The sequence below is a fragment of the Bufo bufo genome, chromosome 2, assembly GCF_905171765.1.
Source record: "Bufo bufo chromosome 2, aBufBuf1.1, whole genome shotgun sequence".
Taxonomy (NCBI): Eukaryota; Metazoa; Chordata; class Amphibia; order Anura; family Bufonidae; genus Bufo; species Bufo bufo.
In genome coordinates this window covers 687,444,961-687,461,823 of record NC_053390.1, presented here as the reverse complement: position 1 = coordinate 687,461,823, position 16,863 = coordinate 687,444,961, and the positions used below count along the sequence as shown (strand labels likewise).

Here is a 16,863-nt window from a genome sequence, read left to right as displayed (position 1 = left end):
TATTTGGGCAGATTTATGAAATTGTTTAACAAAAAAAAGCAACAATTACAGAGCAACTTTCATTTTAAGGGCAGAATATGAAAAGAAACCTGCTTCATGATTGGTTGCTATAGGCAGTTTCATAAATCCCCATAATGTCAAAAAATAAAAATAAGTCACAAAAACATGAAACAGAATACAAATAAAGAAAATAAAAACACCACCCATGCCAACACAAAGGCCTCTTTCACACGGGTGTAATGTTTTTAGCCCGGATAAGATGCGGGTGCGTTGCGGAAACATGCGCGATTTTTCAGCGCGAGTGCAAAACATTTTAATGCGTTTTGCACACGCATGAGAAAAATCGGCATGTTTGGTACCCAAACCCGAACTTCTTCACAGAAGTTCGGGTTTGGGTTAGGTGTTGTGTAGATTGTATTATTTTCCCTTATAACATGGTTATAAGGGAACATAATAGCATTCTGAATACAGAATGCTAAGTAAAATAGGGCTGGAGGGGTTAAAAAAATAAAATAAAATAAATTAACTCGCCTTAATCGACTTGTTCGCGCAGCCCGGCTTCTCTTCTGTCTTCATCTGTGAGGAAAAGGACCTGTGGTGACGTCACTGCTCTCATCACATGGTCCATCACATGATCCAGCACCATGGTGAGTTAAATTATTATTATTATTTTTTTAACCCCTTCACTCCTATTGTACTATGCATTCTGTATTAAGAATGCTATTATTTTCCCTTATAACCATGTTATAAGGGAAAATAATAATGATCGGGTCCCCATCTCGATCGTCTCCTAGCAACCATGCATGAAAATCGCACCGCATCCGCATTTGCTTGCGATTTTCACGCAGCCCTGTTCACTTCTATGGGGCCTGCGCTGCGTGAAAAACGCACAAAATAGAGCTTGCTGCGATTTTCACACAACGCAAAAGTGATGCGTGAAAATCACTGCTCATGTGCACAGCCCCATAGAAATGAATGGGTCCGGATTCAGTGCGGGTGCAATGCGTTTACCTCACGCATTGCACCCGCGCGGAAAACTCACCCGTGTGAAAGGGGCCAAACAGTTGACATAACCTGAGACAAAACAACAGAACAAACCGGGAGCCCATGTAATATGTTATTTTAAGGAAAACTAAGCTATACTGTCCCGCCTAGGAGCCAAGAACCCCAATGATCCTGACCTCAGCCCAAATGAGAAAAAAAAAAAAAAACACTTCTCACCTGCCCGCAGTGCTGCAATTCCCACACTGCTGCCCTGTTCCGGTTCCCAATGATGCCTCAGTCTTCACATTTCCTAGAACAGCTCATCGCTAGCCAATCACAACCAGTGATAAGTCAATCTAGCACATGTGACCACTGAAGCCAGTGACTGGCCACAGGGGTCAGGGGACCACGCCACTTCCAGTCGGTCAAGGGCTGTAAGAGGCCTGGAATAAAGCAGTTTTCCACTGTAACTGGCATCGTAAAAGCAGATTTTTTTTTTTATTGGGCACAGGGTCTGACCATTGGGGTTTTCAGCTTCTAAGCCGGACAACCCTCTGACAAGCTCTCCTGCTCATCATTGGATACGCACTTTAAAAATGTGTACTTGATTTTGGCCACATTATGTTGCTTGAAGAATTCGTTAAATGTTTGCTAAAATTGTATATATGGGAAAAATGCAGATTATGGTGTGGAAAATCCTTCATAGAAGGAACAACCCTTGGGGTTGCTTTGGTTTTATTGGCAAGTATAAGGATTTCCGCAAGCCTCAATGACTTATATGACTGTATGATTAGACAATTTACAGAACTTTAAAAGGAGTTAAAACTGTAAAATACGGCTTTCCACAGATCTGATGAACAGAAATTCAAATACCACCTACAGGAGCCTCCCGCGGTACCATTTATTTCATCCTGAGTGACAGAATAGCAGGAGTGGGTGCTGAGGACTGTCAAGAGAGGAGTGTTACATGAGTACATTTGTAAGATACTTATAAGGGGTTAAAAGGGAAGTGCTTTCTTACAGATCTGTCACCACAGAATGCAATGCAAAGCAGCGGGCACCATGTTATAGAGCAGGACGAGCTGAGCAGACTGATACATAGCTTTGTGGGAAAAGATTCTGTAAAACTTGTATTTTATACATTTAAATCTCTGCTGTTTCTTATTTATTGTTAATGGGGGGGGGGGGCTTCGGGGGTGTTATTAGTGACTGATTGTTATATGGGTAGAAGAGAGGCAAAGGACAAAACAACTGGAGCGGGGGCCCGTGTTAGTGGGAAGATGGCATGTATTCAGTAGCAGGATACTTTAGTTGGCAACGCATTTAAACCCCAGAATGGTGACTTCATCAGGCCATATACACAGCACCATGCAAATTTCCATTTAAAGGAACAAAAGGCAGAGACGTAAGCCTGTATTACACAGCCCGATGTGGGAGACGATTGTCGGGAGGGAAGCGTTTCCTCCCAGCCGTCGCCTGCTCGCCAATGGAGGAGGCCATTGCTATTACATGCAGCGATCTCCGCCACAGCATGGGGAGGAACAATAGCTATGCCATCGCTCGTCTCCATGCTATATAGTGGTTTGCTGGTGGCAGATCGTTATTAGACACCACAATCTGCTGCCTGCAAACGATCATTTTTTTAACATGTCAAAAGATTTGGATTGCCCAATGATCGAGCATTTGCTTGTTCATGAGGCAATCGGTGGCAGTATTACACTGCAAGATGACCGCTAATGAGCGTTTGGTAGTAATTATCTGCCGAAAAATTGGGCAGTATAATGCATGCTTTCTGACCAATCATTGGTCAGATGGCCATTTATAAAAGAATACATATATGGGCTAAACCCACACTCTGATATGATAAAATCTGAGACTGTCAGCAATTAAAATATTAACAAACCACATCTGTGCCCGCCTACCAGCGCCAAGGTTGTCTCAGTCAGGCAGGTCTTACTCTAAACCTATCTATGCCATATGGGCATCTACATTCAGGAGAGCAGACCCTGCACATATAGTGTGTTGCTCCTAGTTACCTCTATGTGCATCAGCAACCAATGAGAGGAGGAGCACGCACACCTATATGTACCACCTTAACCTAGGTCGCCTGTGGGATAGGCGTGGCAAAAGTGCACAAGAATGCTACGCCCCGAATAATAGGAGCGCATTCACACTTGAAGAGGTCACATAAATCACAGAGTGATTTTTGACCAGATGGCCATTTACACACACAGATCTTTTGTTATACACACACCAACTAAATATGTCTCACTTCAGCAAATGGCATTTATCATGTAGAGAAAGTTAATACAAGGCACTCACTAATGTATTGTCATTATCCATATTGCTTCCTTTGCTGGCTGGATTCATTTTTCCATCACATTATACACTGCTCATTTCCATGGTTACGACCACCCTGTAATCCAGCAGGGTGGACGTGCTTACACACTCTAGTAAAAGGCGTTTTTTTTTATATATAGTGTGCAAGCACAGCCACTGAATTGCAGGGTGATCGTAACCATGGAAACGAGTAACAGTGCCGTACATGGACGATGCTGGGCTTTCCTCTGACTGGATATGCGTTTGGCACTGAAAATACGGCTCCTGCACATAGTCTGAATAACTGTTTCCCGGACAAGTTTTTCCGCTACATGCTGTGCTTTTCAAAGGGAAAATCTGCCACAAGGCAGTGTGAAAAAGCGATGGGTATCCATCACATACCCACCACATCTGAACGTGGCATAACAGGGATACTGGGCCGGAGCCAGATCTGCCAGGTGAAATAACGACCGCGTGCGACTCTTCAGCAATGCAGTTGTGTGGGTCAGGAAAATAAATCACCACAGACCACAAAATCATATGGAAGTTTTGTACACGGTCTTAATAAAATGTTTTTCTTTACTATACCTATGCATGTATCATCCATTTAAGGCCTCATGTACACGACCCTTTCGTTTTTTGCGGTTCGCAGATCCGCAAAAAACGCAAGCCGCCCGTGTGCCTTCCGCAATTTGCGGAACGGAACGGGTGGCCGTCAATATAAATGCCTATTCTTGTCCGCAGAGCGCGGACAAGAATAGGACATGTTATATTTTTTTAGCGGGGCCGTGGAACGGAGCAACGGATGCGGACAGCACACGGAGTGCTGTCCGCATCTTTTGCAGCCCCATTGAAGTGAATGGGTCCGCATCCGAGCCGCCAAAACGGCGGCTCGGATGCGGACCCAAACAACGACCATGTGCATGAGGCCTAAAGGAAATGTGTCACCAAAATGTTATCTGCCAGGTAAAACCAGATATAACCCACATCCCATCTTTCTAATCTGTTATTTTCTGATTACAGATTTATTCATTCTATTTTCTGAATGTGATCATGTGGGCGACCATCTTGCCGAGCTGTTCTTAGAAAAAAAAATCTTTACAGCTGCCACATGGTCCATAGACTCAATGGTCTGGAGCTGACCCTGTTGACTTCTATGAGAGAGTTTTCTAGGCATGCTCTGTGATCTGTGCAGAGGTCATTGTACAAGGAAAGAGTAGATAAGCTTTGACAATCACCTATTGTGAATGGAGGATCCTGTCTTATCTATACACAGAGGTGATATCATTACAGGCACGATTTGAATGACAGATAAGCAGGTAACTAGTAGAGTGATCTGTACAGACCAAGAAGTGGTGCCTACTAGGGATCGACCGATTATCGGTTTGGCCGATATTATCGGCCGATATTGAGGATTTTGAACGTTATCGGTATCGGCATCTATTTTGCCGATATACCGATAACGTATGGGGAACACAGAACGCGCTGCTCTCAGCGCGTTCTGTGTTCCCTCCGCAGCACAGGGGAGAAGGAAGCAGTGTGTCCTCCCCCTGTGCTGCTGCTGCTGCCGCCAATGACAGAAGAGAAGACAAGAGGAGGGGAGGGGCTGTGGCCGCTGCGCCACCAATGAAGATAAGCCTTTCATTCATTCATATACAGGAGGCGGGAGCTGGCTGCAAAATCACATAGCCGGCTCCCGGCCTCTATGAGCGATAGCTGCGATCCGCGGTAGTTAACTCCTCAGGTGCCGCGGATCGCAGCTACCGCTCATAGAGGTCGGGAGCCGGCTATGTGATTCTGCAGCCAGCTCCCGCCTCCTGTATATGAATGATTGAGAGACTTATCTTCATTGGTGGCGCAGTGCGCCCCCACCCCAATCCCGGCCAATAGTAAAAACATTGGTGGCGCAGTGCGCCCCCCCTTTCCCACCCAGTATTACTCATTGGTGGCAGTGGCCACAGGATCCCCTCTCCCCTGCTCCTCCGATCGGAGCCCCAGCTGTGTAAGCCTGGGGCTCCGATCGGTTACCATGGCAGCCAGGACGCTATTGAAGCCCTGGCTGCCATGGTAAGCTCCATGCTGCTGTGTGCACAAAGCACAGAGCAGCAGGGACAGTGTGAGATCCTATTCACCCTGATAGAGATCTATCAGGGGGAATAGGACAAGGGTTCTAGTCCCTAAGGGGGCTAAAAGTTAGTAAAAAAAAAAAAACACAAAAATATTAAGTATAAATGAAAAAGACTTATAAAAAAAAAATACACATTAACAATAAACAAAAAAATACACATTAACAATAAACATATTAATTTTCAGCAGATTTGTGTAGGAATTTTTTTTTCTTCTCAAAAATGAAAATTCCCAGAATATCGGTATAAATTATCGGCTATCGGCCTGAAAGTTCACAAATTATCGGTATCGGCCCTAAAAAATCAATATCGGTCGATCCCTAGTGCCTACTGTTAAAGGGGTTGTCTCACTTCAGTAAGTGGCATTTATCATGTAGAGAAAGTTAATAGAAGGCACTTACTAATGTATTGTGATTGTCCATATTGCCTCCTTTGCTGGCTGGATTCATTTTTCCATTGCATTATACACAAAGGTTATGACTAGGGATGAACGAATCGACTTCAGATGAAACATCCGAAGTCGATTTGCATAAAACTTTGTTCTAATACTGTACGGAGCAGGAGCTCCGTACAGTATTAGAATGTATTGGCTCCGATGAGCCGAAGTTATAGCTTTGCAAAGTCTTTGCACAATAACGTCATAAATTAATTTGTACTGTAAAAAAACATTTCCCGAACTCAGGTACAAGTGGTACCACCTGGGACCAATCCAGAGTTCGGTAAATGTTTTTTTTTTGCAGTACAAATTAATTTATGAAGTTATTACCCGAAGTCTCTCGAGACTAGGGATCAACCGATATTGATTTTTTAGAGTCGATACCGATAATTTGTGAATTTTCAGGCCGATAGCCGATAATTTATACCGATATTCTGGGAATTTTCATTTTTGAGAAAAAAAAAAATTCCTACACAAATCTGCAGAAAATGTATATGTTTATTGTTAACGTGTATTTTTTATTTTTTTTGTAAATCTTTTTCATTTATACTTAATATTTTTGTGTTTTTGTTTTGTTTTGTTTTACTAACTTTTAGCCCCCTTGGGGACTAGAACCCTTGTCCTATTCACCCTGATAGATCTCTATCAGGGTGAATAGGATCTCACACTGTCCCTGCTGCTCTGTGCTTTGTGCACACAGCAGCATGGAGCTGAACATGGCAGCCAGGGCTTCAATAGCGTCCTGGCTGCCATGGTAACCGATCGGAGCCCCAGCATTACACAGCTGGGGCTCCGATCGGAGGAGCAGGGGAGAGGGGATCCTGTGGCCACTGCCACCAAAGAGTAAAACTGGGGGGGGGGGGGCGGCGCACCAATGTTTTTACTATTGGGATGGGGGTGGGGGGCGCACTGCACCACCAATGATTAATACTGGGGGGCTTGGGGGCGCACTGCGCCACCAATGAAGATAAGTCTCTCATTCATATACAGGAGGCGGGAGCTGGCTGCAGAATCACATAGCCGGCTCCCGACCTCTATGAGCGGTAGCTGCGATCTGCGGCACCTAAGGGGTTAACTATCGCGGATCGCAGCTACCACTCATAGGAGGTCGGGAGTCGGCTATGTGATTCTGCATCCAGCTCCCGCCTCCTGTATATGAATGAATGAAAGGCTTATCTTGTCTTCTCTCCTGTCATTGGCGGCAGCAGCAGCACAGGGGGAGGGAGACACTGCTTCCTTATCCCCTGTGCTGCTGAGGGAACACAGAGAGCGCTGAGAGCAGTGCGTTCTGTGTTCCCAATACGTTATCGGTATATCGGCAAAATAGATGCCGATACCGATAACGTTCAAAATCCTGAATATCGGCCGATAATATCGGTAAAACCGATAATTGGTCGATCCCTACTCGAGACTTCGCAAAGCAATGACTTCGGCTCATCAGAGCCAATACATTCTAAGGGTCCATTCACACGTCCGCAATTCTGTTCCGCATTTTGCGGAACGGAATTGCATGCAGACCCATTGATTTCTATGGGGCCGCACGATGTGCTGCCCGGATCCGTAAATGCGGATCTGCACTTCCGGGTCCACATTTCCCTTCCCGAAAAAAATAGAACATGTCCTATTCTTGTCCGCAATTGCGGACAAGATTAGGCATCTTCTATTAAGTGCCGGCGATGTGCGGTCCGCAAAATGCTGAACACACATTGCCGGTGTCCGTGTTTTGCGGATCCGCAAACCACACACACGCGGATGTGTGAACAGACCCTAATACTGTACGGAGTTCATGCTCTGTACAGTATTAGAACAAAGTTTTATGCAAATCGACTTTGGATGTTTCATCCGAAGTCGATTCGCTCATCGCTAGTTATGACCACTGCTGCAGCACAGATACGAGGCGTCTGGAACTGGAGCTGCTGCTCATGCGTGCCTATACATGCTCCCAGGGTACCAGCCGGAGAGGCCGACACTTTTTCCTATAGTGTGCAAACACGACCACCACTGCTGGATTGTAGGGTGGTCGTAACCATGGAAATGAGCAGTACCTTGTATTAACTTCCTTTAAATGATAAATGCCATTTGCTGAAGTGAGACAACCCCTTTAAGCTTAGTGGCCAGTGAGAAAACTGCAGGATTTTATGGATAGTAACATGGAAAATTAAAAACAGGATCAAAAAGTCTTTAAAAATATGTTAAACATAAAAATGTGATTTAAACAATAGGTCTTTTTCTGATGACACCTTCCCGTTAAAGACCCTGGGGTACGTCAAGATCCAACGTAGAACGCGAGATCCGTTTTCTACTTGCAGACGAGCAGTTTTTTCCTGCAGCTTACAGCACTGAATGCTGGGGGCAGGAAATGATGTGGACGTGATTGATGCGTGTTTGCCTTACACGTGTACCACACCGATCCTGAAGTTTGGCCACGTTTATTGGCTTAACTACTTCCTCACCAGAGAACGAAGGAACGCAACACTTTCTAAGCTACCAGTCCCATGCGCATTGTATATATCACCAAGCTATAACGCACACATCCATGCATCTAGTAGTTTGCTCTGCATTTTAAAGCCTCTTTTTTCTACTGAAAATGCAGAAAATATCCCATTTACACATCACAGTGCAGGATATTCCTGAATGATTATCTTCATCACTTTAAGCCGGCACACCCGGATGAAAAGAACACACGGCAGGTCCTAGAAATACCAGCAGACAGCAGAAAATTGTTGCTGAAATTGCCCAAAATGTTATTCGAGCATCCAAACAACATCACAAGAGCGGTTGACTAGCTCCATTCAGTGCTGAATCAGCAGAGTTAGGAGCGTTTGTGTTAACTGTTAATGTGGAGCTTCCCAGAATACCTGCACCCTGTACCAGGGCAGCATAGGAATATTAAGCCTGCTGCTTGGGATAGCTATGAATATTATTGTGATCGACAATGTACACAAATACACCCTTATTAAATTGGGATGCCATTCTTGGTTTCCTTCCTTCATCAGAAGGAGGTTCTGCAGCAGACGAGGCATGTATTATAATGTGCTGTCAAAGCTAGTTTTGGGTGGAGTCGGGAGGAATGTACTGACTCCAGCTGTCAAAAGTATTAGGTTACTAATACTGTTTAACTTACATATAATTATGTCATTAATGCTGTGTCATTTACAATGCTGTATAATTTAAGGGATTTAGAAAAGATTAGAAAAGTTAATCATAAAAATATTTTGAGTTCCATCAATCAAAAGGGTGTATTAGACTGTCCCATACTTGGCCAGTTCATCGTTAACGACCGCTTGCAGGAGCTGTCATCTGGCAGTGTAATACTGCCGCTGATTGCACTCGTTCATCGTGCAACTGTGATCCTGCGTATACTATATAATCAGTGCTCTGCAGGCTGATGTAGTGGTGGTGATCATCAGTTCTCACCTCCCGTGTTTCCCCATGCTTATACTATAATCAGTGCTCTGCAGGCTGATGTAGTGGCGATCATCAGTTCTCATCTCCCGTGTTTCCCCATGCTTATACTATAATCAGTGCTCTGCAGGCTGATGTAGTGGCGATCATCAGTTCTCACCTCCCGTGTTTCCCCATGCTTATACTATAATCAGTGCTCTGCAGGCTGATGTAGTGGCGATCATCAGTTCTCACCTCCCGTGTTTCCCCATGCTTATACTATAATCAGTGCTCTGCAGGCTGATGTAGTGGTGATCATCAGTTCTCATCTCTCCTGTGTTCTGTCCTGTCTTTATACAAGAACTAGCAGAAGGACCTGGCTTCGCTCGGGTATATTTCATCTAATGTTTCTGTGTGTCGTTAAAAGATAATCGACAGTATCCCCCATAACAGTGACCTCTACAGCACCCCGCCCCCTTAACACTGACCCCCGGCACTTTAAAATGGGACTTCCACAGCAGCCCATCCCCTTAACTTTGACCTTCAGAGAAGCCCGCCCCTTTAACAGTGAGTTTCACAGCACCCCACTCCCTTGACAGTGACCTCCACAGTCCCCCCGCTACCTTAATAGTGACCTCCACAGCGCCCTGCCCCTTTAATACTAGGGCTGCACTACAACATGTATCGCGTGATATTTTGTCGAGAGAGAGATAGAGATCCGCAATACACCTGGCCGGCACCTCCATAGAACGGCCTATTCTTGTCCACAATTTTTTTCCCTGCACATTTATTGCAGAAATTTCTGTTACTGAAAATCACTTCCACACATGTGAATGGAGCATCCAGTCTCCATGTGACTATACCCATACCTGGGGGTAACAACTAGGATAACAACTGCCCAAAAATTAAAGGGTCCATCTTTGTGTACTTTCACATTACATGCACTATACCTGCCTGTGACATCGTTTTCTTATGTAATATCAAAGTACACAAGACCTTTTTGTGTATCTTAACTATATATCACAGTGCAAAACCCAGCGGCTGTGACATCAGCACGCAAAACCCAGCGGCTGTGACATCAGCACGCAAAACCCAGCGGCTGTGACATCAGCACGCAAAACCCAGAGGCTGTGACATCAGTATGCAGTCCAACACTATTGGGACACTACTATGCCATACTCCATTACTGTGACATCACTGTGCAATATCCGACTATTATGACATCACTGTAATATCCCAGTATCGTGACTTCAGTGTGTACATGATTTACTGGGTTAATGATCCCTTTACTGTGACATTACTAACCACCACTGAATGCATTATCCTGTGCACTAGGGAGACTGAAATAATCATCAGCTTTCCATGAACATGACCTTACTGCTGGTGGTCATGGTGGAGTCGGCCTTATTCCAAGTTTTGCTATGGGTCCTATGGTTACTTGTTTCACACTCGCACCTTCATGAGGGTCTGTAGCAGCTGGATAATGTAGTGCATGATAGATACCCTAGCTGCTACAGAACCTACTTCAGAGAGGGGGCTAAATGCCAGTCAACCAGAGACGGGCGTTGGGTTTGTCTTTTTGTCACAGAGGGGTTCTCCAGCAGATTCTGTAAGATGCTATAGGATATATAACATGTTGTAAGTTGCGTGATATAAGGTAAGCTGCCCCAGCTGCAGCAGAACCTCTTAAAAATAAGCCCAACATCCTTATTGTTTTCAGCCAGCAGAATCTTTACGGGCCGTTGCCTCCTGATGGGTACAATAATGTTATCAGGGTGGCCGGCACTAGGTTGAATTGCCTACAGTATCAATTAATTTCCGTCTCTGCTGTCACTTTAGGGAGAAGAATAGGTTGCGCGTACATTTTTACCCTACATACATTTTTAAACCTGCGTTGTCTTCTGAGAGTACAGCATAGCCTTTGTCAAGGAGTAATGGTCTGTTTAATTAAACAAGCAAGGGTGAAGACGAGAAGGCAGAGTACTGTCTGCATACTTATAAAGCTTACATTAGAGCTGGCCTTTACTGCTAGATGTCAGGATCAGAGAGAAGCTTTCATTCAGTGGTGGAGACGCTGTGGGGCCTGTGTCCACCCAGATCCTATCAGTAGAAGCCTGGCTGAGTAAACCACCTGGTGGACAAACCCATTCTTTAATGATCGTCAAACCTGTCTTACAAGACGTCCCCGAGCTTAGAGAACTTAAACTGGATTACGCAGATGATCGCCTTTAAACTGAAAAAAATACGTCTTTGCATAATTGCAGATTTTGGGATGGTCGCCTTCCGGACAAATCCTTTTTAAATGCGTAGTTGTACCTAGAGGTCATCTATAGACTAAACCAGGACACAAGCTTTTTGCTATGCATAGAACAACCAGCTCTCAAGGGGGTTCTCAGCAATGGAAACCGCAATTATAGAATCTGGGAAAATACCAAGGTCCAGATAAATTATTACTCACCCCAGAAGTCAGGTTGCCAACATGTTGAGGAAGGTACTGCAGATGTCTATGGGAGACCATATCACCTTACTAGTCTAAAAAAACACACTAGTGGTAGCTCCTCAGATAGGGCACAGTCACACAACATGAGGTTTTCCGACTCTTTTCGTGGTGTGGCCCGCTCCTGTTTTTCGTAACAAATATATGGACTAAAGTCAGCCATGTACCTAAAGTGGTTGCACAAGAGAAGCAGCAAAATCCCCTCGTCAATGCCCCGTAGATCTTCTGCTGGTCTCCTATCGGTCCTTGTATAGAGATGATGTGCCATACAGACACGTGATCATTACAGCCAACCACATACTTCCTGGCACCACGTCGGCTGTATCGGTCAACCGCCAGCACTGTCCGATTGTAGACCAAACGGAAGAGAACTACCGGAGAACCTGTGCTGGATGTTCAGGGGATTGAAGAAAGGCGCGTGGAACAGGTTTTTGGAACATTTGCAGCACATTTTCCCCATCTCTCAGACAACCCATAACGTGGCCAGTCATCCGTATAGTGGATGGTTGACTTATGATCTATATGCCATAATAAACTGGCAGATTGGGGACTTAGTTCAAAACGAAAAACTATAAAAATAACGGAACGTGCTTGCGCAAATTGGTAAATCATCAACCGCAACTGACAAAGGCATACATGTTTAGTTCCAGCCGGCAAAGGCGGAAAAACATCCGACATAGCAAATCCCTTTTCCTGCAGACAGCTGCTCCAGCAGAATTTAGCGAGGATAATTGGCTGAAATGGTCAGAATCTGCCATTTCGGCAAACTTTCATCTTGTAAGTAACGGCCGCCTAATACAGACTGGAAATAGGTAAATGGATCTTAGACACAGAGACTCTATGACTACAGGAAACTTTACAGGCCGGCTCACACGTGGCAGATATGAAGTGGACTGTGGAGAAGACTGCCTAAAGCAGGCATGCTCAACCTGCGGCCCTCCAGCTGTTGCAAAACTACAACTCCCATCATTCCCAGACAGCCAACAGCAGGGCATGGTGGGAGTTGTAGTTTTACAACAGCTGGAGGGACGCAGGTAGAGCATCCGTGGCCTAAAGCCTCATAAGGGAAAGATCTGCACCTGTTCTGTGTTCAGAGCCGCACCCGGTTTTGGCTCACAATCACTGACCAAACACTGACGTGTGAATGAGGCATTGTGCTCGTAGGCGAGTCAAACAACCCACAGCAGACATCATGTCTTGCAGGCCGGGCCCATGATGGCCAGTCATTGTTCACGCAATGGAATTTTATGGTCATCCAGACCTTCCCCGGCTATAACGGCTAAACAGCTGTCCGTGAAAAGGAAACCGTCTTCACATATTTCCCATTACCACCAGTCTGCCGCCACCCACAATGCCTAAGGCCTCATGCACACGAATGTATTTTCTTTCCATGTCCGCTCCGTTTTTTTTGCGGACCGTATACGGAACCATTCATATCAATGGGTCTGCAAAAAAAAACGGAAACTACTCCATGTGCATTCCGTTTCCATATGTCCGTATTTCCGTTCCGTAAAATAATAGAACATGTCCTATTATTGTCCGCATTACAGACAAGGACTGTTCTATTAGAGGCCATCTGTTCCTTTCTTTAAAATACGGAATGCACGCGGACGTCATCCGTATTTTTGGCGGATGCGTTTTTTTGCGGACCGCAAAATACATACCCTCGTGTGCATGAGGCCTAAGGCTCTATTCAGACTGTGTCCTTATCATATACACCAGGAAAGCTCCCGACGGATCTATGAAATGGGCCCATAAAACATGTCACGGAATGGCATCCGTCCCCCTTAGGCAGCCATGTTAAAAAAAACAACAACCCGGTATAGTTTTTTTAGCAGATGCCTCTGTATGGAATAGCACAGTCTGCTGCACTATTCCACGCTGCCTAAAAAAAACGGATAGCCTGTTGGATGCCGCCAACAGTCATTTGGTGCCCATCAGTGGAATCAGTCCACTTAATGGGTGCGTCAAGAGCACATACTAAACATGCAATGCAAATACAGTTCTGAGATGTGCCGCCCTAGGGTGTGAGCAGGGGTGCACTGCCAATAAGGTGAGGTGGTGGCCCTACTTGGTGCCACCTGAGGCAAAGTGGGGTCAGCGGAGGAGCCATTTGGAATAAGCGCTTCCATTGTGGACGTGCTCATCTCTGCATATACCTCCTGCACCTTTAACAGTAGGGCTGTAGGGAAGGGGTTAAGTTGAGAATTTGGCATTTGGGGGGCGCCATTTCAGTTTTCGCCTCAGGCAGCAGAAGGCTAGGTGACCCCTGGGTGTGAGGGGACAATCACTTGGATGCTTCACCCCGGACCCCCGCACAGGTGGCTGTAATTAAATACAGGTGAGCGGGGAGGGGGCAGGATCACGATATAGGGGTATATAGGGGGGTGTCATGTAACGACTGTCTATTCCATGGGTCTAGGTGGCTCAGACACCGCCTCACAGTCCTTGATAAGGCGAAGCAGTGACACATACAAACACACAATCGCCTTGGGAGCAGTGCCTGTCCCTTTAAGACAGTAAGTATGGCATGGACACGCAATACATGCCATAAAACTGAGAGGAACTTGAGCAACTTGGCACAATTCCCGACCAGTCTACCAGCCACTCGGGGCACCACTAATGTTATGGCGGATGAATACACAGCCGGTTACAGTGCAGCCCGGAGGTCTGTGGGCGGAGCGATATCCCACCGGAATATCGTGTGATAAGCGTGACACATAGCGGTGTGCTATGAGGAAGAGGAGGGCATGAGCCCCGTCTTCCCCCCGGGAGGTGTGAGGGTTTGTCCATTGGGGGGCACCAACTACCCACAACCCCACGGGGCAAGCAACTCGGGGCGCCTCCCCCCGGACACAGAGCACGGACCCGCCGTCCCCGCGTACGGTGCTGCGCAATCCGCCGCTCTGCTCGCGGCATGAAACCCAATTAAGGCGATTAGTGAAATTAATTCACCTACCTTCTCCGACAGAGGGGCCCGGCCTGACGGTGTGCAGCAGGCCCCTCCGGTAACGGAGGAACATGTACAGGCGACCGAGGCAATGTATACATAAGCCGGTACTCACCCGGGCCAGCTGCGAGCGCGGGGGCTCTGTCCGACCGGAGGAGAGCGAGGACCAGAGGATGAGCAGAGCCAGGAAAGTGGCCAGCACCAGCAGGCTGCGCAGGAGGAAGCCGGGCTTCAGCCTCATGTCTGCTGCTGGCGGAGGGGAGCAGTCACGGTGTGGTCACAGGCTGGGGACTAGAGAGTGTGTGCGGCTGCTAGACCCTAGGCTGGGGTGAGGGCTCCTGCATCCTCCGCCAGCCTCCACACTCCTCACACACACAGGTGTGAGCCTCCTCACAGCAGCCTCTATTCTCCTCCTCCCGTGCACTGTCCCGCTGCTGCCCCCTGCTTCACCCCGCCTCTGCCAGACTGCAAACTTTTCTGCCGTCCTTCTGAGGTGTCACTGGGACCTCGCTGCCGTGCACAGGACCCCTGCGGGGCATTAGGTGCCCCATGGTGGGGTAATGTGGCTGGGAAGGACGTAATAATCCATACACATTAGATTAGCGCCCGGTTCAGTATATCGGCACAGCAGACAGTGGGGGACTTATCACAACTGGTGTAAAGTAGAACTGGCATAGTTGCCCATAGCAACCAATCAGATTGATTCTTTCATTTTCCAAAGGAGCTGTGAAGAATGAAAGCTGGCATCTCATAGGTTGCTATGGGCAACTAAGCCAGTCCTGCTTTAGGGTCCATTCACACTTCCGTGGTGTATTGCGGATCCGCAATACACCCGGCCGGCACCCCTCATAGAATTGCCTATTCTTGTCCACAATTGCGGACATGTTCTATTTTTTTTGCGGGGCCGCGGACCAGAAGTTCGGGACTGCGCTCCGGAAATGTGGATGCGGAGGGCACGTAGTGTGCTCTCTGCATCCATTCCTGCCCCATTGAGAATGAATGGGTCCGCACCCGTTCCCAATATTGCAGAACAGATGCACACGTGTGAATGGACCCTTACACCAGTTTTGTTAAGTCTCCCCCGTCTGTCCTCTGAAGGTAAATGGCTACAGCTATATCTAGTGGTGACAGTCGCCCCTCTGCCCTCTTGCTTCAATCATATCTACGTTTGGCCACTTTTTAGGTAGCATTTAAATCACCGTTTTCCTAAAATCACACGGTGCGACCACACTATGGGGCACATTTATTAAGACGGGCATTTTAGACGCCGGTCTTAATATACCCCTAAGGCTGGTGGTTCCGCAGGCCTCTCCATAACTTCCAAGCTGTCTTACATTTAGACCTTTTTCTACACCTGAAACCGGGGTAGAAACTGGTAAATGAGAGGGGCCTGCTGGCCCTGCCACACCAACTTATTTCGGCCTGGCGTGATCGGGGGAGAAATCGCAGATTGCGGCACAACTAGCTGTTGTGCCACAATCTGCACCTGAAATACGCCTAATATAGGCGTATTTCAGCTTAATAAATGACCCCCACGTGTATGCTTCAGTGTGAATAAACCTTATGAAGGCGAGCGATCGATCTGTACTATAGGCTAATACTACTACTAACCTTTAAGACCATACAGCCTCCGTCTGCCTCCATAAACCCCATACTGGGGGCTCTATGAACAGAGATTCTCCCCTAGACGCAATGTATACCGTACATAAGGCATAGTAGTAGCACCATACACGTGGATGGGAGCGCTGCGGCAGTTCCTTACCGAATGGCTGTGTGTTTGATAGTGACGAGTACAAGTGAACGCACATAAGATCCGCTCTAATTTACATGTGAATTTATGTGCGTTTCTGCAGCAAATCCACAGTGTCCAATTGTCGATTTGATCTGTTTTTTCTATGTGCTGCGACAGTCACACAAAGATCCAATTTGGGTAGATTTGTGTGCTACTGTCGCAGTGCGACACCATCGACTATCATCGTAAGTGGCATTTATCATGTAGAGAAAGCTCATACAAGGCACTTACTAATGTATTGTGATTGTCCATATTGCCTCCTTTGCTGGCTGGATTCATCTTACCATCACATTATACACTGCTTGTTTCCATAGTTACGACCACCCTGCTTACACACTTCCTATAGTGTGCAAACGGTGGTCATAACCATGGAAA

The 16,863-nt window shown here is 46.5% G+C and overlaps 1 protein-coding gene across 2 annotated transcripts in view; it reads right to left on the bottom strand.

The window, feature by feature from the left end:
* Window positions 1–15,131, bottom strand: part of GALNT7 (polypeptide N-acetylgalactosaminyltransferase 7) — a 154,853-nt gene extending 139,722 nt beyond the window's left edge. For both annotated transcript variants that reach the window (XM_040418669.1, XM_040418668.1), the window contains exon 1: window positions 14,812–15,131. In XM_040418669.1, coding sequence (XP_040274603.1) covers window positions 14,812–14,937 — 126 coding nt within the window. In that variant the 5' untranslated portion in view covers window positions 14,938–15,131. The remainder of the gene's footprint in view (window positions 1–14,811) is intronic.
* Between the last annotated feature and the right edge of the window lie 1,732 nt (window positions 15,132–16,863).